The sequence below is a fragment of the Ammospiza caudacuta genome, chromosome 5, assembly GCF_027887145.1.
Source record: "Ammospiza caudacuta isolate bAmmCau1 chromosome 5, bAmmCau1.pri, whole genome shotgun sequence".
Lineage (NCBI taxonomy): Eukaryota > Metazoa > Chordata > Aves > Passeriformes > Passerellidae > Ammospiza > Ammospiza caudacuta.
The window spans coordinates 45400107-45423427 of record NC_080597.1 but is presented as its reverse complement, the minus strand read 5'-3'; the positions used below and the strand labels follow the sequence as shown (position 1 = coordinate 45423427).

The window sequence follows — 23321 nt, the reverse complement described above, 5'->3', positions numbered from 1 at the left end:
CTTGGAAAAATTGTAGTTGGCAGGGACCGCAAGCACACTGGAGAGTGTGATGACTGAGTGGTAGTTGCCTGCCAGTGTGCCCCATCCTGGTTTAGCTCACTAGTTTAGACAGAGCTATTGCAGCCATACAGGCGACACACTGCTAGAAGGAGCTGCTGAACCCACCTTGGGTCCCAGCCCGGTGCATTTCTCAGGTCTGATTTGAATTCAGCAATGACTGAACCTTGAGCAGGGCCAGTCTCCAGAATTGTCTGGAGAAGGCAGGACTGTAGCACAAGGCATTAGCCGGGAAAGGCTGTAATGCAGAAGGCAAGTTCTGGTGTTGCATCAAAACTGCCCTCCAGCTTCCCACATGCAGCACACAGTGCTGCTGAAGCAGGAGTGTTGAAAGATGCATTGGAATGGGAAAGGAGAGCTGTAGTTGTTCTGTGGATGTTCACTGTGCAAGCAGCTCCCAGACTTGGCATGTCCCTGCCGTGGACACCAGTTCTTAACCATTAGTCAGAAATATTTCTTGACTCATGCAGTCCATGTTTACAAGAAACATAAAAAGAAATTTCAGGTCCCATGCTCCACTTGAGACGGCTTGAACTGATTTCCAGCTAGTGTTTGGGTTCAGAGTTACTCATTAAGCTATAAATTATACAGCTTGTCAGCAGTCCTTTTTCCTACCAGCTCTGCAGCAGCTCACCAGGGACACTGTCCAGCCTTCAGGGTCTCTGCTGGGGAATACATTTTTACTTCCTGACGGAGTTTTGCTGTTCTGCCTCTGCAGCAGATACCATAAGCCAAATGGACCTCTTCATGCAAGCAGTGGTAGGCTGTTTGCTTCCACAGAAACTCTGATGGAGGCCAATTTGATCCCATTCCAGAATCTTTTGTTCCAGCATGCTAGTGGTGCTGAGCCAGTGAAATCTCCTGTGAATGCTGATGTGGGAGCAGATCTCACACTCTTTTGCTGCACTGGCATTTCCTAGTGAACTATAACACCTAGGTGGCAAACAAAGTCTTGCTGCCAACATGCTCTTCTGATGCTTAGTTTTTAATACCAAAACAACAGTTACTAGATACCAATTTTCTTCTTAGAAATGTAAGTCAACACACATTTTGCATCTGCAAATAAATACTGAAATAGCCATACCAAAGAGCACATAAGTAATGCCAGTAATTCTGATGTGTATTACATATGTACACTTTCACTTAACACATTTTTATGTAAGTAATTATTTTAATTGTGCACTCCTAAATACCACATTTTGTGGTACAATCTGTTTTTCAGGTATTGGAATCAGCTCCTGTTTCTGATTTCCAAATTGCTGAATATCCACTTTAGTGCCACTGGACAGGATTTCTCATCTTAGTATGCTAAGATTTCCCCTAGATGTTGTTAATTGCAGCATACTTTCATGGCTCACATAAAAAGCATTACTGAAATTTGAGGTTGTTCCCACAGTGTCATTTACTGTGGACTCAGAAAACACACTGAGTTAAAAACTGAGATACTGCTTTTTCTGAAAAACACTTCAAGCTTTTATCCATCATTGCCCAACTTGCAGACACATAGTCTTTCTGACCAACACAGAAAATAGTGCATCCTTGTTACAAGATATTAGGAACTGATGCTTTTATCAGATGATTTTCCCACTTCAGAAGAATTTCCATGGACTACTATAAAATCATTTGAGAAAAATGCAATCTTTGTGTTTCTTGGCTCCATAAAAAAAAAAAAAAAAAAGAAAAAAGGGTCATTTCTCCTATTTTGCCATATTTTGCCACTAAGAGAGTTATAGCTGGATATTTGATTAAGAAAACTTGCTGGAGAAGCTTGATGATTGGATTAAGTGTTTGATGGGAGAATTCAAATTTAGAGAATGCATCTGTATTTGAAAGGAATGGCCAGCATCTTTCCTTGGTTCCTTCAGGTTATTTATGTACTGATTTTGTGGTTTTGTGAGCTGTAAAGCTCAGCAAGTGTCCAGTGTTTGACTTAGACAGATTTGTATCTTTAAAAACTGTTACTTTTAAGCTGTGGGGTTTTATTAAGAGGGAAAAGAACTTCTAGATCTCATTTTTCTAATATGCCAGAATTAGACAGTACTGACTAGAGGCATGTGATGATAAAAAGTCAAAGTAAATTGAGTAAATTGACTGAATGCTGTTTCTGACAATCATATACAAGGGAACATAAAACACTTTCTTCTGTTTGCAGGAATAGACAATCTCTATGAGAGGGCTCTTCACATCCGCAAGCTGCTCCTTACTTTGCCCAGGTCGGTCCTTATAGTGATGAGATACCTCTTTGCCTTCCTCAACCAGTAAGTACTGACCCCAGTGCTGCCGTCTGCCTTTATCTGCCTTCCTTTGCTGCTGTTGAAGTTCTTTGGCTTCACTCATACTCTATGTAGAATTCACATTTGAGCTCCATTTAACAAAAAATATGATCTTCTAATTGGCAGTGGAAATAGAATGAAAACGCTGGATTTCGTTCAAATTAAAATTCCATTTATCCAGAATTGAACAAGACACATTAAAGTGTTGTCTGAAATGGGGAGTGCAGTCTACAGCATTAAAGCTGGCAACAAATTAAGCCGATAAGAAAAATAACAAACTGCAGCTACATTAAAACTAGTTTATGCAATTTAAAAATGCATTTCTTTTCCTTATCTCAAGCTGATTTCTCCTGATGGGAAAAACCCCAGTATATTCAAGCAACACAGGCACTACAAGCTACCTGTTTGATGCTAGGCAGTGCCAGGGTGAGACTTTGTCTTGCTGCTTCTGTTTTCTGATAACAGGAGTATGGGTACAGAGAACACACATCCCCTGAGTATGCTTTGATGTAGAGTAGCTTGTTTCTCACATTGCAAAACACAGGCTGGAAGGAGGATTGTTTGAGAGGGAAAGTGGTGTTCGTGTATTTATCATCCCAGAAAAAACTTCTTCTTCCTATAAGAGAAAATAAAAGATAGGCTGGGCAATTGAAATGTGTTTCTTCCTTCAGTCCTTCATGGCCCTCTCTGGTTTTGCTGACCCTAATGGTTTCACAGAAAATTCTGCTTATGTGCACTTTGCCCTGATTCTAAGTTTTCTCTTTCTACTGTCAATTTGTCTGTTTCCTGTTCTATCTGTTTTCATATCACCTTTTTCCTCTTTTTTCCTAAATTTGCCCTTTGCTGATTCATTCTGTCTTTGTGACCTTCCCCATTTCATTCAGCCTGTCTGTTCCTATAGAAACAGGGTCTTTTGCAGCCAGGTTATTTGTTCATGCCTGTAGTCACAGCTGTTCCTGTTTCCTTTCTTCTAGCAATTTCTGAACCACTTTCAAGCAGTATGTCAGAGAGAGACAGAGATCTAAAGTTTTATGAAAATAACCATTCATTTGAAACTGAATCTGTCCCCCAAAAATTACATCATGTAAATGTCATAAAAGCTTACATCACAGCTTCTCCTCTGCAGAGACATACAGATAGACCAGAGCTGTCTAGGGTTGTACTTCTTATGTGATCATGTTAGCTACATCTGTGCTCTCCACAGGAATGCAGTTTGGAAGCAGATTAAATACCTTACTGCCTCTAAATTGCTCCTGGTACATCCACAGGAAAAATATTCCCATTATTTGACTTCCTGCAAATCCCATTCTGCTTTTTGCATATGTAGTTATGCCTGCTTGGCAACATGAAGTCATCACGTCTCATGGCAGACCTAACCTGGTGTAGCTTCCCACACAAGGCTCCAAAGTTAGATCAAGTTGCTGAAGGCTTTGGCCAGTCAAGAGCCTCAAATGGCAGCAACTCCACAGCCTCTCCAGGCAGTCAGTCCCAGTACTAGGTCACTGTTATAGTAAATAAATTTTTTGTGCTTTCATTGGAATGTCCCTTGCTGTGTCTATTGCCTCTCATCACTTTGCACCTGTGTCTGTCTTGCTCTTGTTAATAATCTTATATATAGTAGGAGATTGCAGCTAAATTCTCCAGTAACCTTTTTATCCAAAGGCTGAACAAACCCAGTTCTCTCTGCTTTAGATTATAATTCATATGCTTCAGCTCCCCAGCCATCTCTGTTAGTAGTCCTCTTCTGGGCTTGTAACTAACAGAAGTTGCACAGAACCTCATGTGCCACTTCACAAGCACCAGTTGGAAAAGGAATAATTCATTCCCTTAACCTGCTGCCTTTTCCTAATATAGCCATAAATGCTGTGGAATGAATTCCCATTTTTCCATTCCTCCATCTTGTCGAAGTCCTTCTAAATGGTAGCCCTGTATCTGACCTTTGGCACATTGACTGCTCCTTTCCCAGTGTGGCATCACCTGTAAGCTGGCTGAGTGTGCCATCCATCCCCTTGTGTAGGTCATTCATGGAGATGCTAACCAGTACCAGCCTTGCCTTTGAGCCATGAGGAGCGCAGCTTGTTAACAGCCATCAGCAGAATTTCACATTTCACAATGATTGTTACAGGCTTTTTTACAGTTGTGCATGTATAAAGTCTGAACCACCTGATAAATCAGAAGAACAAGACATCTCCAATTAACACACAGGACAGGATAGTAAATCATGGCATAAGAAAGGGGCAAACATGATTAATTTTAAAAGCTAGTTATGAGGGTAATCATGAAGAAGGTTTGCCTCATGCATATGTATTGATTAAACGTGGAAAACACTCTCTAAAGTTCCCTTTCTGGAGGGAACATGGTGTTGTATTTGAACACAACCAGACATCAGAATTCCTATGCTGGTTCAGAGTACAGGACAACATAGTATAGGGCATCCCAGCACATCAGATTCTACTTGACTGGCCCCACATAGAACCATTCAAAAGCCAGCATTGGCATTCAGTAAAAATGGGAATAGATAACAACTTCTCATTCAAATAGAAAATTAGTAACCTTGCATTTTCTGGAAGAAAGGAAAGCTTGCAAAAGTTGATTAATAACAATGAAAGCTTTTCATTTGGACACTTCCATAATGAAACTCTTGTGGGAGTTTGTGGGCAGAAGGCAAGGTGCTTAGGAATTTTAGTCTGTATGTTAAAAACAGAAACCAAAAGTCACAAGAGCCCTTGCAAGATCCAGGAACTTGTTGCCTGCAGAATACAATTCTGTGTATCTAAGTTGTGTAGCCAGTGGTTGAAAGAGATGCACCCAGGTCCAGTGAGAAATGTAGATTCACTTTGCATCCAGTTCACTTGGAGCATTGTTGTGCTAGAAGCAGCAGCAGATGTTAGCCCATTAAGTCAGTGTACACTCAACATGGTAGCCTGGGAATACATGTATATACATAAATATATATGTGGAATAAACTCACTTCATAGTGTATATAACCTACTGAAGAAATCCTGGTTTTTTGTTCCATTACTTTATGTGGGATTGTCAATGACAACAGGAAATCTCTAAGAGGTGATTTCAAAAAGTTTTCTACAATTTTCAGAATAAGGTTAGTCACAGTGGAAAAGTCAATTTTTCTTGATTTTTGTGTTATAACAGCCTTTCACAGTACAGTGATGAAAACATGATGGATCCATACAACCTGGCCATTTGTTTTGGGCCAACCCTGATGCCTGTTCCAGACATACAAGACCAGGTGTCTTGTCAGGCACACGTGAATGAGATAATCAAAACTATCATCATCCATCATGAGGCTATTTTTCCAGATGTGAAAGAACTTGATGGACCGGTATATGAAAAATGCATGGCTGGAGATGACTATTGGTAAGTCAGAATATTATTCTTCTGTCTCCTAAACAAAATCATTAGGCTGGTTAGAAGTATGAAGATAAACGAGAAGAGCATTTAGGTCCACATAGTAAAGTGTTAAATATGAAAAAGTGAAGCAAAGGCAATTCTGATGATGTTTCCTACAACATTTTGTGGAGGAAGCTGCTTGGTGTTCAGCCAGAGATAGAATTCCAGGTGATCAGAGCACGCAGGCAGGTAGGAAATTGTTTCTTTGGCTGTGAACCACCTTTCAAAATTTCAGCCTTCTCCTTTTCTTTATTGTGCTTTAATGGGGCAGATAGCTAAATACCAAACAGCCACTCACTCACTCTCCCCACAGTGGGATGGGGGAGAGAATTGGGAAAAAAATGTAAAATTCTTGTGTTGAAATGAAGACAGTTTAATAGGACAGAAAAGAAAGGGCAAATTACAATAATTTGAATATGCAAAACAAGTGATGCACAATGCAGTTTTCATCATCACTGATGAGTGCCCAGCCAGTGCCTGAGCAGCAGCCCTTGACCAGCTTTGTCCCAAGTTTATGTGCTGAACATGATGCCACATGGTCTGGAATATCCATTTGGTTGGTTGGGGTCAGATGTTCTGGCTGTGTCTCCTTCCAGCTTCTTGTGCCCCCAAGTCTACTTGCAGGTATGGTGGGACGTTCAGTGTAAACACTGCTCAGGAGCAGCTAAAACATCAGTGTGTTATCAACATTATTCTCATCCTAAATACAAAACACAGCACTGTACCAGCTACATGTAAGAAAATTAACTCTATCCCAGCCAAAACTAGGACACCCCCTTGGCAGCAAACACACACAGTTTTTGTTTATAAAGGAATCAAATGTTCTGAGGGCTTCTTAATGTTGGAATTTTGTTTCAAGGAAATGCATATAGGCTTCTTTATTAATTATATATTCATACCACACTAAGATAATTATGTTGCACATGACTTTGTAGCATTATAAGAATGCTTCTAAATAATCCCATGGAGGTGGCATATTTTTGACGTATGTGGTTCCTCTCTGCTTGCCTCCAGTGACAGCCCATACAGTGAGCATGGTACCTTGGAGGAGGGGGACCAGGATGCCAGTACAGAGCCCCACACCAGTGAAGATGGTGAGTCTGTCACTTTACTGTGCCTTTGATGGGAGTAAGTCCTACAGGTGTTCCAGGCAGGACACCTTCTTCCTTTCCTAATTGTGTCTTATTTGAAAGAAGGAAATTTCAGTCCTGGTGTTCAGTAGCAAATCTTCAATCTCTGTTTGTGTGCTTTTGCACTCTTGATTCATCTGTGTTTGACCAGCTGTTTCCTTGTTCACTCCTGATTTGCCCAGTCACAGGAAGGGCAAGAGAGAAACTATTTCAGTCAGTACATATTATTTTCTGACATAGTGTTACATTTTTAGTGACTCTTTTGTCTATAAAACCTAAACTTGTCAAAAGTGTGCCCTTTAATATTGCAGCTAGAGGATATTTGCCATTGAAGCTCTATTTTTATATGAACTTAAAAGCTGCTCTCCCTAAAGTATTTATACAACTTAAAAGCATGTGTGTACCCCCCACAGTGAAACTTTTGAACAGTAATAATTTTCTGTAAATATCAGTCACATATACTTCTAGGTATGAGAGGTATCAATGAAAAAACTGATGCAACTCTATTATATTAATTCTTTTTGTCCAGGTCATAAATGTGTATTCAAGTGTGACAGTTTGACCATTCTTCTGATGTCCCTCACAGTAACTTCTGCCAATTTTCAAGCAAATTTAACAGATAGAAAAGGATTCTCAAAATTATTATATAACTACTATTTTGTGATAATTAGTAGTTCATTAGAGGTGAAGGATTCAGAGTAACACTCCATGTAGAGAACAGCAGCAGTGTGAGCTCTCTGCCTGTCTGGCCAGCAGGCAACCCAGACAGAGCAACCAGCACACGTGCAGCAGTAGAAACAAAAGCTTCCCCTTGTCCCTTGCAGAGGATGTGTGGAGGAAGGAAGAGGAAAAGACAGAGCAGAGGAGAGGGGAGGAAAAGAGCTACTGCAGAAAAGGATATTTTTTTTTTAATAATGTCATAAGGGATATGTTCAGGAGCTGGGACAATTGCTGTGGGGAAGGGAAACCGGAAGGTGTATGGATAGGAAAGCTGGCTGCACTGCTCCCATTGCACACAGAGCAGAGTAAACAATGGTTCCACTCTAGCTGCACCCCTCTGCTTGGTCACGTACACAGGCTGTCACTGACAGATTGTCTGTCTCTTCCCCTTTGCCAAGGTGAGGAGGGGCAGGCAGAGTCTGTCAGTGCAGCTGTTTGGACAGGAGGGACATTTGGGTGGGCAGACATTACAGAAGGAGGGAAGACTGAGAGTAGGAGAGAAATCTTGGTCTCCTGCCTGGGTGTATAGCCATGCCTGTGCAGCAGAGAGTACCAGCAGCTCTACAAGACAGGCTGTGCATGGATTCCCCTTGACCAGCTCTGTACAACTAAACCCACCATCTTTCTGCAGCACATCTCTTCTAAGCAGTGTGAACAAACTCAAAAGTTGCACCTTATTTTTCCAAGACAGTATAGCTATACTTTAGAAGAACTCCTTCTTCCATTGGAGGTATGAAGCAAGAGTGGAAGCTGAGGAAGCCTGCCTGTCTCTCATTTAGAGCACAAGTAAAGTGTAGCTGACACACCAGTTCAATATGTTGGGGCCAACTTCAGGGTCCCATGACCAAACTGACAGACGAAGGCACAAGTGGACATGGAGAAGAAGTGCAGCTTTTCAGCAGCCATCAAAGCAGTTACTTCAAAGCCATGCCTAGGAAAGATGAAAACATCAGCAAGGATACAGAGGAGCAGGACTGTGGCATCGTGTGATGCAACATTTGGGTCTCAATCATCATGGGCTGTACCCCACCACTGTGTTGTTATACCAGTTTTACATTCCTGTCCTGGTACTGCTTGTGACTGTGTCACTGGGGAAGACAAACCCTGAAGAGAGTACCTGTCAACAGGACAAAGTTCTGTTGAAAGATTTGACTGCTCAAAGACATGGGTTTTTGTTCACCAGATCACCCAGTAGTTTAATTCTAGTTTCCTCATCACACCTTTTTAATTAATTCAGTGCCAAAAGAAAGCGGACATCTGTGTTTACAGAGAAATAATTGTTAGAACAAAAATATTTGTAAGCTAGATAAATACTGCTGCAAAGCTGAAGATTAACAGGCCTGGATTGCACACAAAAACTGTTCATTTTCTATTCCAACCTGCAAGCTCTAACCCATTTTTTCCATTAATATGGCTTTCTATTGTAATAGCACATTTTTCTAATGTGCTATTTCTAATAAATTAAATACACTCACTCTCTCTTTGCACATACATTCATGTGTTTGTGCTCTAGACAATTCATTTTAAAAAGTATTTTTTACACCAGATACGAGAATAGGTGAAAATTTTTCAGTTTGCTTACTGAACTTTGTGAGTCACTGATAAACATGTGGTGGATAACAAAAACCCTTCTACTAAAGGGTCTGGAGTATTTTGGGGGTTTAATGTGATTGATTCATTGATAATAGGCTGGATGCATCACTGCCAGCTGAATGTGCAGAGAGAGAAAGGGAGGTGCTGCATGGCTGCTGCATTGATCGGACATGTGGTACTTCCATGGCTCCCTCTGTTAGGACATGGAAGAAGCAGATTCTGTAAATGCTAAGGGGTTTTTTTCATGTTGAAAATCTGATTAGTTTTATGCTAAAATGTTGTGTACATATGTAAGACCAAGCTGCCTACCCCACAGGAATTACAGGGTCATCGAAACATAATCCAGAGGTTACAATCAAAACCAAAAGGATTTATTTTACTTACTCTTGCTGTAAAGTTAAACTGCAAGTTTAAACTGCTCTCTGTGCCTGCGAGGAAAAAACCCATCTGTAGGGGCTGTGTCAGTAGCGCTAGAAATGTTCATTACAATTTAGAAAACAACAAGACTTTAAAACTTAAATTTTAATTGTGTCCACAGAGGTAAAATGCAGTAGATTAAGGGAAAAATACTAGCACACATAAATGAGCTTTTAAATATTTCATAACTGCTTTATTTTAAGCATATAAATTGTTGTGGGTTTTTTCCCCCTAAGATGACTGGTGTTCATGTATTTCAGTTGATCACTGGAAAGGGAAACAGGAAAGAAAAGGAGCTGCATTTTTCTGTAGTGTTTTCAGGCTTTTTTAGTTATCCAGAAAATATCCTGATAAGAAAAACATAGAAGTTTTTCCTTTCTCCTCAATCTGGAAATGAAATTTAATTTGTGAAGTTCAGAACTTTTGTACTCAGCTGAGACACAAAAAAATATCTACCTGTAATTTTGCTGCAGACAAACCTTTACCTGAAAATGTCTCTGCAGTAAAGATTCAAAGGACGTTGTTTATGTTTTACTGAAACAGCTGTTACCATATTTCCTTTACCTTCAAACTGATGGAGATTTTTTTAATCTTGTTGGAGTCATATGGTAAAGAGTGACTAGATTGTTTGCAAAGGAAGTAAACATTTCCTGAGGAAGTTAGACAGATGGAGTTCTCCTAGGAAAACATACATAAAATTAATGCCATACTCTCCATAGATATCTCATAAACTTAGGATAAAACTTTAGCTGGTATTTCTGCTGAAAACAAAAGTAGGGACATGTCAGACTGTACATTGTTGTTCCCAACACATACTAATTTTCTTGCTCTTCAGAAGTGCGTGCTGCGATCGATACTTTGCCAAATTCTGTTATGTCAACACCTTGCAACAGTTCTTTGCTTTTGCTCTTCCCATTCAGAAAACTGCTGTCCTGAGGACAGGACTTTGAAATTACAGAACCACTCTATTCTCTGATGGGATGCAGAAGATAAAGAAATAAGGAGATAGATTCCCATCTTCCTGGGGAGTGCGGGGACATACTTTATTCCCAACAGACAGGGTACACCTGGGAAAACTGAGGAAGTATAGAGCAGAGCAACAGCAACTCCCCTAGAAAAAGTGCAGGGAATGGTGTCCCCTCCTTTCCTTAGCTCCTTGTGCCCTGAGGCATGGAGGGCAGCCCAGGGCCAATTCACTGCCATCACCTCTGTAGAGAGGTTAGGTCTACATCTGGCACTCCAATCTCAAAGATAAAACTAACACATTTATTCTGCCCTTTCAGCTCTCCCAAGCAGAAGTTGTTCCCACAGTTCTTCAGTTTGTCCTGATTTTTCCTTTCCATAGCATTTCCTGATTCACTGGAGATGATAGCTGGTGAGATCCTGTATGCCACCAAACACTTCTTGATATTTTAGCTGAATGCCCGCAGGTACGGACAGAGCAGTGCAATTACACTTCCCTCTGAGCTGTCAGTTTTACTGTTAGACATTCAGTACCACACAGAATTTGAGTTACGGATCCCAAATTTAGCTTTCATTTCCTTAGCTTTTTGGAAATACTCATCTGTCATTCAGTAACCTTGATATTAAATGGCTTAACTTTCCAAAATGCATTTATGTTTGGGAGTAACTGTCATGGTACTTTGGTTTTGACTATTAAAGCTTGACCTGTAACAAGGTGAATTACTATTTAAGTGCAGTCTCAGTACTGTTTGCTATAGGAAAGTTATCTCTGTGTATAAAGAAATGAAAACACCCCTTTCACAGTAGGAAAACCTGTCTGAACTCATTTTTCGTCCTCTTCATGAAATCTGTGTGAAATTTTCTGGGCACTCCTCCCTGAGGAGGTGGGATTTGTTACCCAGGCAATCTGATGTACATGTCTCAGAAGTCACATCCATTATGGGTACATTAACAATTCATACAGCTTGTTCCAGTGGGACAATGTCAGTCAGACCTCTGAGAAAGAATGTGAGTCTTGCAGGTGGTAGAAGGATACAATAAAGAGAATTCTCATTTCACACCACACTTAGATGAGCATAATTCCACTGAGCAAGACAGAACTGTTTCTAGTTTAGTCCACTGATTTGTAAATAAAAAGACCTGTGTACTTAATTGTGGGATACTGTATGGTCTGTTGACGTTAGCAGAGAAACAGGAAATTCCATAGCAAATCAGTGTTGGGGTTTGTCCATCCATCCAGTACTCATGAGCACTACCAGTTAGCAGGAAATTTGGGATTTTATGACTTACTGTAAAACTTTTTTGTTTGGTTGACTTTTTTTTTTTTTTTTTTTTTTTTTTTTACATTTTAAAATATTGCCTGTTAGTGAGTGACTGGCTTTCCAAAGCCTGGAAGGTTTTATTTCTGAATTCTTGACCAGCTCTACCATAACCCATAAATTAGCTGTAATCTGAGAACAGAGTGCTCATAAATGTCTGCTCCTTTTCAATCCTACCTAATTCCAGTGTTTCCTTCTTATAATAAATTCCACGAACAATACACATGATAGGAGAACTGTGTTCTTTTCTCAGTGTTACACTGTTGCCATTTCATATTGTCATTTCATGTTGTTCTCATAAAGATGATGCAAGATAAACAGGCACGTTTGGTTTTACCTCTTTTCATTTTCTGTGCCTTACAGTTGCTTTGTGGCCTCTGTATTTTCTGTTAGAGGCTGTAGGAATGACAACAGGGTAGCATATCATAATATCACACCACCATTAGAGGCAGCCCAGATTTCCAGAATGTTTCTTTCTGTGTCAACATTATAGTTTCTTTGCTTAAAAACATAAACCAAGAAACCTTCAGCCCCACCCACCAGGGAATGCCAGTGAGCGAGACATTCGTAGGGGCCGTGATGTTTGTTAAAAATTCTCATCAGGCTGAACAAAGACATTGGACACATATCAAGGAACTCCTAGGTTTTATTGTACAGTCACCATAACTTTGGCCACCAGCCCAATATTTAGACTCAAAAGGTATTGGCTAACACACCCTTAAATTTCTTACAACAGACTTCCACAAGAGTGGGGGTGAACGAGCCCTTTGTTTTGTACAGTACACTTCAGTAAGTTCTCAACTCCCACAGCACACAGCCAAAGGTGCTGACTCACAAGTCACAGTACATTTGGTATTCAAAGGTGCTGGCTCACAAGCTCTTCCTTCCCACAACAAACTTCAGAGTATGGGGTAGAATATGATAGTTGTGCTTTGTCCATGCAAGGCAAGGGAAGAAAACAAAAAATAAAACCAGTGATTAGATCCCGCATTGTTGCTGCCATGTCAGTGGTCTAGAGCAGGGGCTATGAGACAGAGAAAGCAAAAGAGAAAGAGAGGAGAAAGACAAAGAACAAAAAGATAATATGGTCCTCTATAGCCATCCAGTAGGGATGCATTTTCAGGAATGTATACTGTTATTGCTAGGTTCTTCATTGTATTTATATAATTGAAATAATTTCTGCCACCATACATTTCTTCTGTGTTTGTAACAGTAAATTCTCCATATCATTGTATTCCATCTGTGTAAAGTTTCTGTGTTAGTGATTTCTGTACACACTACAGTTTGTCACTGACAGGAACACTTAAAGTGACTGCAGAAGCAGCAAACCACAAGACAGTCTTCTGCAGGCTGAGCAAGTTATTAAAAAATGACCTGCAAGCTGTAACCTCAATAAAGGTGCTGTCATTATGTTTTCAGACTGTAGAACAAAGTTAATTTTAAAAAGACATTGCTGTGCAAAATGTTGTCATAAAGGGACAGTGGCTTTCATTACCAGCCTGGTTCTGTAGGGAATTACCACCTCAGCAATTTTAATTCACATCAGACAGAAAGTTGCTATGCTAGTCATTAGCCCAGATGTTAATTTCCATCTAAATATTGCTCTAATTATGTAAAGAAATTAGTCATTTCAGGGACTCGAGTTACTGGAATCATCAGAGTATGTGATTTTTAGACCTGTATTTTGCAGTTTTTTCTTTATGTTTTGAGACTTTGATGACAAAATTTAATCTGTTAGAGCTCAGGTGCTTTTGGTTTTATGCAGACAAAATGAGAGCTTGTGAAAATCACAGCTTTTTGCTGGATGCCTGGGCACAGCTCTGGCCATAGCTGCAGGGCCCCTTTGCTGACATCAGTAGGTCTCCATCCCAGCACAGGTTATGGGATAGAACCCATTTCCAGCCTAAGGCTGGTAACTAAGTCTGAATTTACCAGCATTCTGACAGAGGATTAGCCAGCACTGCTGTAGCCAGTGTTTGGTTTCAGAAAACACCAGCCTCCCCTGCAGAAACCAGGGCAGCTCAGGATTTTGGAGCAGTCAGAGCTGCTTTAAGCAACTTGAGGCCACACAGGGACTGTCCCTGTGGTCTGGAGCCGTCTTGTCTCACTCCAAAAGGGCATTAAGGAAGTGAATTAAAGGAGGAGGCTTTGGTGCTGTGCAAAACGCTAGGTTTCAGTAGGTCTGCATGCTCATCACGTAAAAGACACAAATTCCATGGCCCAGTTCAGCAGGGTATCCCTACTCATGCACAGGCTAATCTTGTCTTCCTTCCTTTGACACTGCAGATGGTAAAAGCATTCTTGTTTACTTTTCCCTTATCACGCTGGTTCCTTGGGCCTTTGATTATTCATCTGAGTTTGTTCTTTTTATTTTCAGAAGTCTTTATTGCCTGGCCTCCATCCCACTCTCCAGCCATGCAGGATCCTTTCCAGCAGGAGGCAGAGGCCTCTCTCCCAAAGGCAGTTGTAACATTTTAGTATGCTGTTGTTTTCTGCAGCTCCTGAAGCAGTCCAGATGTTTCACACCTGGGGCACAGATTGATTATATTTCTTTGTAAGGGGCACATTGTCACCACTGCCTGAAGTTTGCCTTCCTTCAGCTGATCTCTGTCAGAATGAGCACTGAGAAAATGGGAAAAATGGGGTTGATGAAACCAAAAAGAGCGATATGTAACCTGATATTTGTTGTTCTTCCCCCCCAGAGTGCGAGCCCATAGAAGCTATTGCCAAGTTTGACTATGTTGGAAGATCTGCACGAGAGCTCTCTTTCAAGAAAGGAGCTTCCCTTCTGCTCTATCACCGAGCATCTGAGGACTGGTGGGAAGGAAGGCACAATGGAATTGATGGCCTCGTTCCTCACCAGTACATAGTGGTGCAGGATATGTAAGCAGTGTCTGGTGTGACTGGGTTCTTGGGGGGATGTAAAGTCTGCAGTGCTTAGCAATATTTGCCAAATGGGTCAGTGGTTTGAAGGGTCAGATAGATTAAACATTTGCCTTTTATGCAGGATACCTGTCTTTACTGCCCTGAATTGAAAGCTCCACCAAAAACTACTACTAGGCTAAGCTGCTTCTATGGATACGTTCCCAGTACATTAAGAGACAGATGCTGCTGCACCTATTTTAATTTGACTATCTCTGTGTAGTAGTTGCTGACTTTTAACTTCAGAATAGCAAGAACTGGGGAAATACAGCCCTGAACTCTTGTTTTGTAGCATTAGGCACGTGCTTTGCCAAGGATTTCAAAGTTCTTTACGGAAAGGTTACATACACTCAGAGTGCAAAGAGCTCAGTAAACAGTGGGATTATAAACAATTTTGGGAGATGTGCAAGGGCTGCAGTGCATTTATAACATGCCTGCTTTTCTTAAGGGGATTAAAATCTGAGAGTGCCAAGGTGCTCTCACTCACTGACTTCTCATCTCACCGCCTGTGTTCTGTTCAGGGATGATACTTTCTCAGACACACTGAGCCAAAAAGCAGACAGTGAGGCCAGCAGCGGACCCATAACTGAGGACAAGTCATCATCAAAGGATATGAACTCTCCTACTGACCGTCACTCAGATGTGTATTCAGGAAGGTAAGCCTCAGTGTAACGTGTTTTCAGCAGTCCTGTTCACAGCTCAGCTAACACAGTAATTACTCCTGCACTTGCTTATGCTGGCTCACTACAGTTTGTTCTTCCACCACTTCCACTGGTGCAGGCAGAGAAAGAGATCAGAGCCTCCGCCTCCCCTGAGACGCCCAGGCAGGAGCAGTGACGGCCACTGCCCAGTACACCCCCCTCACCCTCTCTCCAACTCGGCCCTGGAGCTGGGCTCCCCCAACCTGGCAACTCACTGCAGTCCCAGAGCCCTCCTTCAGAACCGCAGCCTGAACGCCGACAGCCCTGAGCGGCGGCGCCGGCCGGGCCACGGCAGCCTCACCAACATCAGCAGGCACGACTCGCTGAAGAAGATCGACAGCCCTCCCATCAGAAGGTCCACATCCTCTGGTCAGTACACAGGTTTCAATGACCACAAACCACTGGACCCGGAGTCAATAGCTCAGGTTTGTGTCTTTTTTATTTATGGCACTGTCTGATTTTCTGAGCAGCAAATCCCATTGAATAGCACAGCACAGAGCACATGCTCTGGTGGGAAGGTGTGTGCAGGGGAATATCCTACTTGGCTTTCCAAACAGAGTGTGTGTGAAAGAAGATGTATTAAGCAATCCTGAATAGAAGAAGCACAAAGGGAAGTAAACATTGCAGAAGCAATAAAAAGAAATTATTTCCCATTACACTGTAATGAAATTGCCTCTGCCATACAGAACACTAGGACAGTCTTACAACAGCTACATAGACCACTGTGCTCTGTTGAAGGCTGGCCTATTCTGACTTGCATGTAATAAGTGTTCAATTATGTCTCAGTATTGTGGTAAGCAGAAAAGTGCTCTGACTGGCTAGTAATGACCATTGCCATTCAAAGCAGAGATTTACAGTCCAGGGTCTTGTGGATTTTATAGTTTTCATACAGTTCATACTGTGTGTTGCTTTGAGGCGTGTAGTAGAACCTGATGTGCAAGATGTCACAGCTGCATAAATTGTGGGCCATCTTACTGTGTAAACAGTCACCTGTCTCATTCCTGGCAGTGAAGAGGTGAAGAGAATGGAGTAGGAAGTACCCTGATCATCAAATTGGTCTGTTGTACTGAGCTGGTAACAGCTCTTGAGTAAATAGATGCCTCTGTCTTCAGAACTCACATTTTGTCTAGGAAGGAAAAGGTGATTACTAGGAGCACCCTGAGGGTGCTCTATCATTGCAAACACATTTTACAATAACATTGGCACTCATGTTTTAAAATTTAATGTACTGACAATGCTTGCTTTCAAACTCTGCTTCCAGTGAGGAATAGAAGGGACTGGCATGCTTAGGTCAGAACCCATTTATTAGGATTAGAAAGTGCAAGTGTTTTTACTGTTTTATTTTATTCTAAGCTGTTAATTTACGTTCCTGGAACAGCACTGTTTGACTTAAGATATCTCTTTTTTATGCCTAGACTAGAACCCAAACTTTGATTAAACTATGTGAAAGACAGTGTGAGCAGGCAGGGAACACAAGATATTTTAAGCTTAGTTGTATCTCAGTACCACTGAGAAGCAGTAAACTAGTCTCTTGGTACATTCTTTTAGCTGTCAGGCCTGAAATCCTGATGAAGAAAATAGTTTTTCTTAGGTACGCATACTGACCAATATCTTACAGATTTTTTCTGTTTAAGATTTAACTTGATGAAACAAGAGGAGACAAGAGCTGATAGGCACACAAACTTTATTTCCTTAGAAAACTGGGTTTTGTAATCCATGTGAGGGAATACAGACCCTGAGCACCTGAGGCTTTAGATGAGCGGAGCAGCTAGCTAAGAGTGAACAAATGGACTAAAATCTTTGCAGTTGTCAGTAACCAAGAGATGACAGAAATCTTCACCACTAAAACATTGCTAAGCAAAAATCAGTTGTCCTGAGGATCACTTCATAAATGGCTTGCAGATTTTGGTGTAACACCTTTTTTTGATTCTCTCATATGAACAAGGTTAAATGTTTGTAATGTTCACCCAAAACTGCCATGTTGTCAATCGTAATGCCTTTCATATAAATCTGATGGAAATTAATTTTAGCATTATCATAACTGTTAGAGGATGGTTGGTGAAGTAATTAATGCATTTCCTTACCCCTCCCCTTGCTCCTCTGGCATTCAGTAGCAACATAAATGACACGCTGCTGTCTCTGTGCTCTGACGCAGGACATCGAGGAGACAATGACCACAGCACTGAACGAGCTCCGTGAGCTGGAGCGGCAGAGCTCGGCCAAACACGCCCCCGATGTTGTGCTGGACACCTTGGAGCAAGTGAAGAACAGCCCCACCCCTGCCACCTCAACGGAGTCGCTCAGCCCTCTCCACAGCGTTGTTTTGAGGGGCTCCGAGCCTCAGATCCGCCGTAGCACTAGTTCTTCCAGTGACACCATGAGTACTTTCAAGCCCATGGTGGCCCCTAGAATGGGAGTGCAGCTGAAACCTCCTGCTCTTAGGCCAAAACCTATTGTTCTTCCAAAAACAAATCCTAGCATAGGGCCTTCTCCTCCTTCCCAGGGTCCAGCCGACAAATCTTGCACAATGTAGGCAGCTCAGCCACCCACAGCGCCCAGCTGGGGTGTGCTAGGGAAAGAGATGGATTAACAATAGAAGTCAGGGCTCCGTAACATCATTTGTTCATGTTTGTAACTGGAGAGGCTTTGTTTTTCAGTGGTTTTGAATGTATTGTCTGAAAGTAGCTACATTAACATGGGCATTTGTATTTTGTATGGTTTCGATTAAACGAAAAACTGGACAATTGTGCATAGTTTTAAAAAACAAACATAGACTTACTTGAAAACTTGATGCTGCACCATTTGTAATAAAACCAACACAGATCACAAACAGCTTGCCACGTTGTACCATACTTCACAGTCTTACTGTAGCTATATAATAACAGATCCTGCACAAAATTAAGGGGCGGGAGGGGGTTCAGAGGACATGGAGTCTCTCATTTCTGGGTCACCAAACCAAATCTCAAGCAGGTTAGTAAGAACTGAAACTTAGCATGTGAGGATTACGTGTCTGTGTGGAATGTCTAAGTCATCTCAGGCCACATTTCTTATTTAAGACACAAGAGAAAAAAATCACCAAACCCTCACAAACTCATAATTGGCACCAAGTGTTAGCTTTCTTGTTGGCAGTCTCACTAGAGGCAAGCGCTGGATGGAGCTGGAGATCACATTGCTCTCACTGATACAAGGCAGCATTCCAGGACACAGCTAAAGCACATCTCCAGGATAGTAACTAGAAACTCCTTTTGCTGCCCTCTGTAATAGTGTACCTTCTCCCATGAAGTCAGACCTTCATTCCCTGATACCACATTTTTTACAGAAGCTGAATTTGTTTGAAGTTCACAGAAGCCAGGCTCTGGGGAGTGCCTGAACCTGCTGGTCCATCAGGGAGCATGAGGGGCTATTAAAGGGATCAACTACACAGTAATTCAGAAAAGTCTCCCATTGACTTTATTGCTCAGTGTCCAATTAAGGACGTGATTTGGGTTGCAATAGTCTGAGTTTCCAGCTGACCCAGCTGTGCTGACTGCCTTGCACAGCAAATGCTCAGTTGTGCTGACAGCAGCAAGACAAGGACTCTGAAGGGGGACTACCCCCTGCCAGTGGTGCAGGGGTCACTCACAGGACAGGCAGTTGAGTTTCTACTGCCTAGATTCAAGCTGACTAAAGTTTTCCATAACCCTTTTCCCTTCCACTTCCCTTTTCTTTAGTGACAGAAATCAGTACCTTTCTTATGTCTGTGCGAGTGGCGACTGTCAACTTTGCTTAGTGCTCTGTTGTTAAACTTTGTTAGGCATGAGCTAAACCTACAGCTGTTTTGCACATTGCAACAGTAAGCCATAATACTATTTCTGGGAATATGCTTTCAAGCATCCAATCCACAAAAGAAGGTTCAGTTAATAAAATGGGGAAAAATCACTTGTGGTCCACCTACAGAAGTACAACTGGCTGTAATTAAGATCTGTTTTTCCACATATTCTGTAAGATCTCACTTTTGGAAAGCTTGAAATTTTACAACTCATTATACATAAAAAATTGAGTTTGGGAGGAGAAGAGTAGGGACAAAATTTGATAGACATAATTGCTGAGGTGACAGGAGTAATTTCCTGTTGTTATTTAGGAGCAATTTATTCCTGCTCTGGTTTACACCTTCTAGACAGGTGATGCTATGTGAAAATCTAGGTGTGAGAAGTACCCCATAAACTGCCTCTGAGCCTCAAACTATTGCTGATATTTGCAAATACTTTTCAGTGCAATCTTAGACTTCACACACATCTAGGTAAGAGGCAAAGTCTTAATCCACCACAGTGGGCTGTGCAGCATGGGTCAGCAAACCTTCCATCCTTGGCCTGGCCCTAATGCCGGGCCAGAGCCTAAGCCAGACCAGCCCCAGCTGCAGACCAGTGCTGGTCTGCTCACTTGTTTGGGACCAGAGGTATTTTCAAGTAGTTCCCCAGTTTACTAGACTCAGTGGAGCAAAACTGGAATTTGTCTAGCATTTTTAAATTAACCCACCTGGCACAATTGAGATGGATACCTGTATCTTTAAATTGCATAGGGAATTTTGTATGTTTAAATAACTGTACTGGACTCCATAATGCTTTTATTAGAAATTGTTTAGCAAAAGAAAATATTAGAAACAGTGCATTTAGTGAATGCATCCACTTAGTGCATTCACACAGTTAATGTGTAGTTTGATGGTTATTATAGATACTTTAAAGCATAGTAAGTGGATATGTAACAGGAAAGACTGCTACATCTACAGGCGTACTAAAGGGTAACTCCTGCACACCTAATCCAATCAGTATTGTCCTTTACTGTCAAGTTTGATGAATTGCAGTACTGGTAGCTTCCTGCTTGTTGACTGTTACCTACTTGTGTCAATGTACATCTGTAGTATGTACATGTGAAAGTGCCTTTAAATTTTAGAGGAGCTTTAGCTTTGCTCTTGTACTGTTGCATTTCCATTGCATCCTTTCCTGTTTCGTGTATGGCTGCATTCCCATTGCATTCCTTCCACTCTTGAAGATCAAATAAAAACATGGAAAACCCACAGTTCTGGAAGAGAAATGTACTGTTAATCTGTTGTGACAATGCACTTTTATGTATAGTACTGTACATTCTTGGCATGTACCATTACAAGCTTCAGTATACATTCAAGTTTGTTCCTCATAGTGTATCTTTATAATAAAGAAGATAGTTCTGTCTGTGTGTGTAGTTTTGCTGGGGAAACCACTGTATCTTCCAACATGGATTGATGATCTACTTCCCACATAGGGAAGCAACCAGCACACCAGCATCCCCCAGCTACCCACACCCCACACTGCATCAAGAGCTATCACACTCTTGGCCTGAAGAAGCACTTGTTCCTGGAAAGTTCCTTGCCTAACTTAAAGTCCCTCTTTACCTGAAAACCCCTCGCAAAGAGCCACCAACTTCACGTAGTTCTGCTGAGAACCCATCAAGGGTAGTCAATCCTGCTCACACTGGCCGAGGAAAGCCCCCACTGCCCGCTTGGCCAAACACCCTGCCATCCCCCTCCTGCTCCCACAGGAAAAATGGGGTGAGGAAAACACTCCAGCTTACATATTTTAAAAATAGAGTGAAAATAATTTTAAAAGGGACGTTTCTTAAAATGGGGATATTTCTTAGAACAAAAGAGAGAGATGCTGTCAGGCTGGGAGGGGGTGGGAGGAGTGCCACAGTTAAAGATCATCTTCAGTGACCTTATGTCTGAGACATGGTGGCAATACACAGCCTCCCAGCTGGCTCCAGGAACCAGGGGGTATGATTGTCAGGCTGATAGCTGCAGAGAAATGTTCTGCCATACAGGGATCAGATGCTATCAAGGACAATTCCTGGGCTCAGACTACAGCTGCCCAAACAGGCTTGCCATGCTTTCCCACCTTAGATGTTTAGGGGCAGAAGAGCTATTTGGAAATGCATTCTCAATCCTTGCCAAAACAATCCAAACCAGTCATCCCTGGTTGTTGTTGAGGACCACTGTGTGCCTGAAGAAGACAAATGCCCCATTCCTAGGAGTGTTCCAGGCCAGGCTGGATGGAGCTTTTAAAATAATCTGGTTTTAAGGTGGAAGGTGTGCCTGCCTATGGCAGGGGGTAGGAACTGGGTGATCTTTAGGGTGCCTTCCAGCCCAAACCATGCTGTGGTTCTGTGTCAGTGTGGGGTGGTGTGGGGGAAGGGGCACCCCAGCTCAGAGCAGGGCTGTCACTCCTCGTGCTGAGAAAGCTGTGACTGCTCATGGATCAGCCCGTGGCAGCAGCCTTAGCACCGCAGTGTCCAGCGACCTACTTCAGGCATTTCTTCTTGTCCCCTACTGCACAAAAGCTGACTGAGGCACACAGGAGGGGACAGCAAAGGTCATTCCTCTTTCAAGGTCCTACACAGCCCAGAGGATGCATAACCCAATTTCCACAGTCAGATCCTTCACTGGTGAGGGGAGGGGCTTATGTGGTGGCCTTGAATCTGTTTTAAAATAAGTAAGAAAACACAAGAGGAGTCTTGCCCTGTTTTATAGTATGAAGTTTCAGTGTTGCACAGTGCTGACTTCCTTACTTCCTTCCAGTTTTTGTAGTGGAAAGAAGCCCAGCTCTCACAGAGACAGCCAAAGCTTTTGGCAGGTAGTGGAGGAACTGCTGACTCTACTGATGCTCGAAAAGCAAAAGGGTGATGAGGTGTTTTGCTGAGAAAAGTGTATTGGCCAAACAGAAAAAGAGTAGCAGTGGCAGCAGAGTGTTTAGGTCTCAGGTCACTGCTGCAAATCATTGTTTCAAGCCACATGCAGCTCCAGGATGTGGCACTGCCCCAGCCTGCACAAACACCTCCTCAGGCAGCATAAGGAACCCACAGAGGATCCACCCAGGATTTAAGTTCTCCTTGGCAGAGACACACAGTTTATTTCTTACTCTGTGGCTCATATGGACTTATCCTGACCAGAAGGATCCATATTTGCTCTGTTCAGTCGCTGCTACCCCGGGAACAAGCCTTGATGTCAGTCTGAATGGAACTAACACATGGGGAGCAACTGAAACGGGAAAAGTATTAACTGGAGATGGTACAAGATTAAGGTACCATTCTTGTACATGGGAATATTGCTTTTCCATGAACTTGCCTCTTGAGGGAAAAAAACTCCCACTATAATGTATGAAATCCTAAACAGATCAACAATTTAGCATCCTAAAACCCAGTTAGCTGAACCAGCTAAATTATTGCTTAAAAAACAAACCAACCAACTGCTCATTCAGACATGCCACTGTAACTGCAGCTACTCCCTGTCTCTCATTTTGCACAAAGGCATTTCCAGATCACACAGCTGGCAGCACCGGTCTCTGCCAGCACTCCGGCTCCGGCAGACCCAGCCAGAGGAAGTTTTTCCTGCCAGGGAGCCCCTATGCTCGGGGCGTCCCTCACTGCACCGCAGTGCCGCAGCTCACCGGGACCGCGGCGGCCTCGGCCTCAACCCCGGGTCCTGGCGCCCCTCAGCCTTTCCCGGCAGTCAGTCCCACTGGACGCCCAGCTCCCCCCGGCCCCAGCAGCGCTGTGGCCCTGGCACAGTGTTTTGGTTCCTCTCACCCAGCCAATCCTGTTGTATTGCACAAAATAGTTATTTATTTATTTGCACTGGGTGTTTGGAAATTTGCAGTGTTCACATGATTGGTATCCTCTCACCACATGGCCTTCCCCTTTCCCCCCGAGTGTCAGTGTTGGTGGTCTGTTCCCGGTTTGCCCCTCCCCTCGCCCCTCCTCGCTGGTATCCCACCGGCTGTTGCCGCCTTCCTCCGCCCCCTTCCCCGCAGC

General features: G+C 42.5%; 1 protein-coding gene across 2 annotated transcripts in view; it reads left to right on the top strand.

Annotated features, from left to right (window-relative positions):
• SRGAP1 (SLIT-ROBO Rho GTPase activating protein 1) overlaps positions 1 to 20585 on the top strand; it is a 138680-nt gene extending 118095 nt beyond the window's left edge. For both annotated transcript variants that reach the window (XM_058804456.1, XM_058804455.1), the window contains exons 16-22: positions 2210 to 2315; positions 5481 to 5705; positions 6753 to 6832; positions 14583 to 14763; positions 15324 to 15458; positions 15583 to 15928; positions 17659 to 20585. In XM_058804456.1, coding sequence (XP_058660439.1) covers positions 2210 to 2315; positions 5481 to 5705; positions 6753 to 6832; positions 14583 to 14763; positions 15324 to 15458; positions 15583 to 15928; positions 17659 to 18036 — 1451 coding nt within the window. In that variant the 3' untranslated portion in view covers positions 18037 to 20585. The remainder of the gene's footprint in view (positions 1 to 2209; positions 2316 to 5480; positions 5706 to 6752; positions 6833 to 14582; positions 14764 to 15323; positions 15459 to 15582; positions 15929 to 17658) is intronic.
• The last annotated feature ends 2736 nt before the right edge of the window (positions 20586 to 23321 follow it).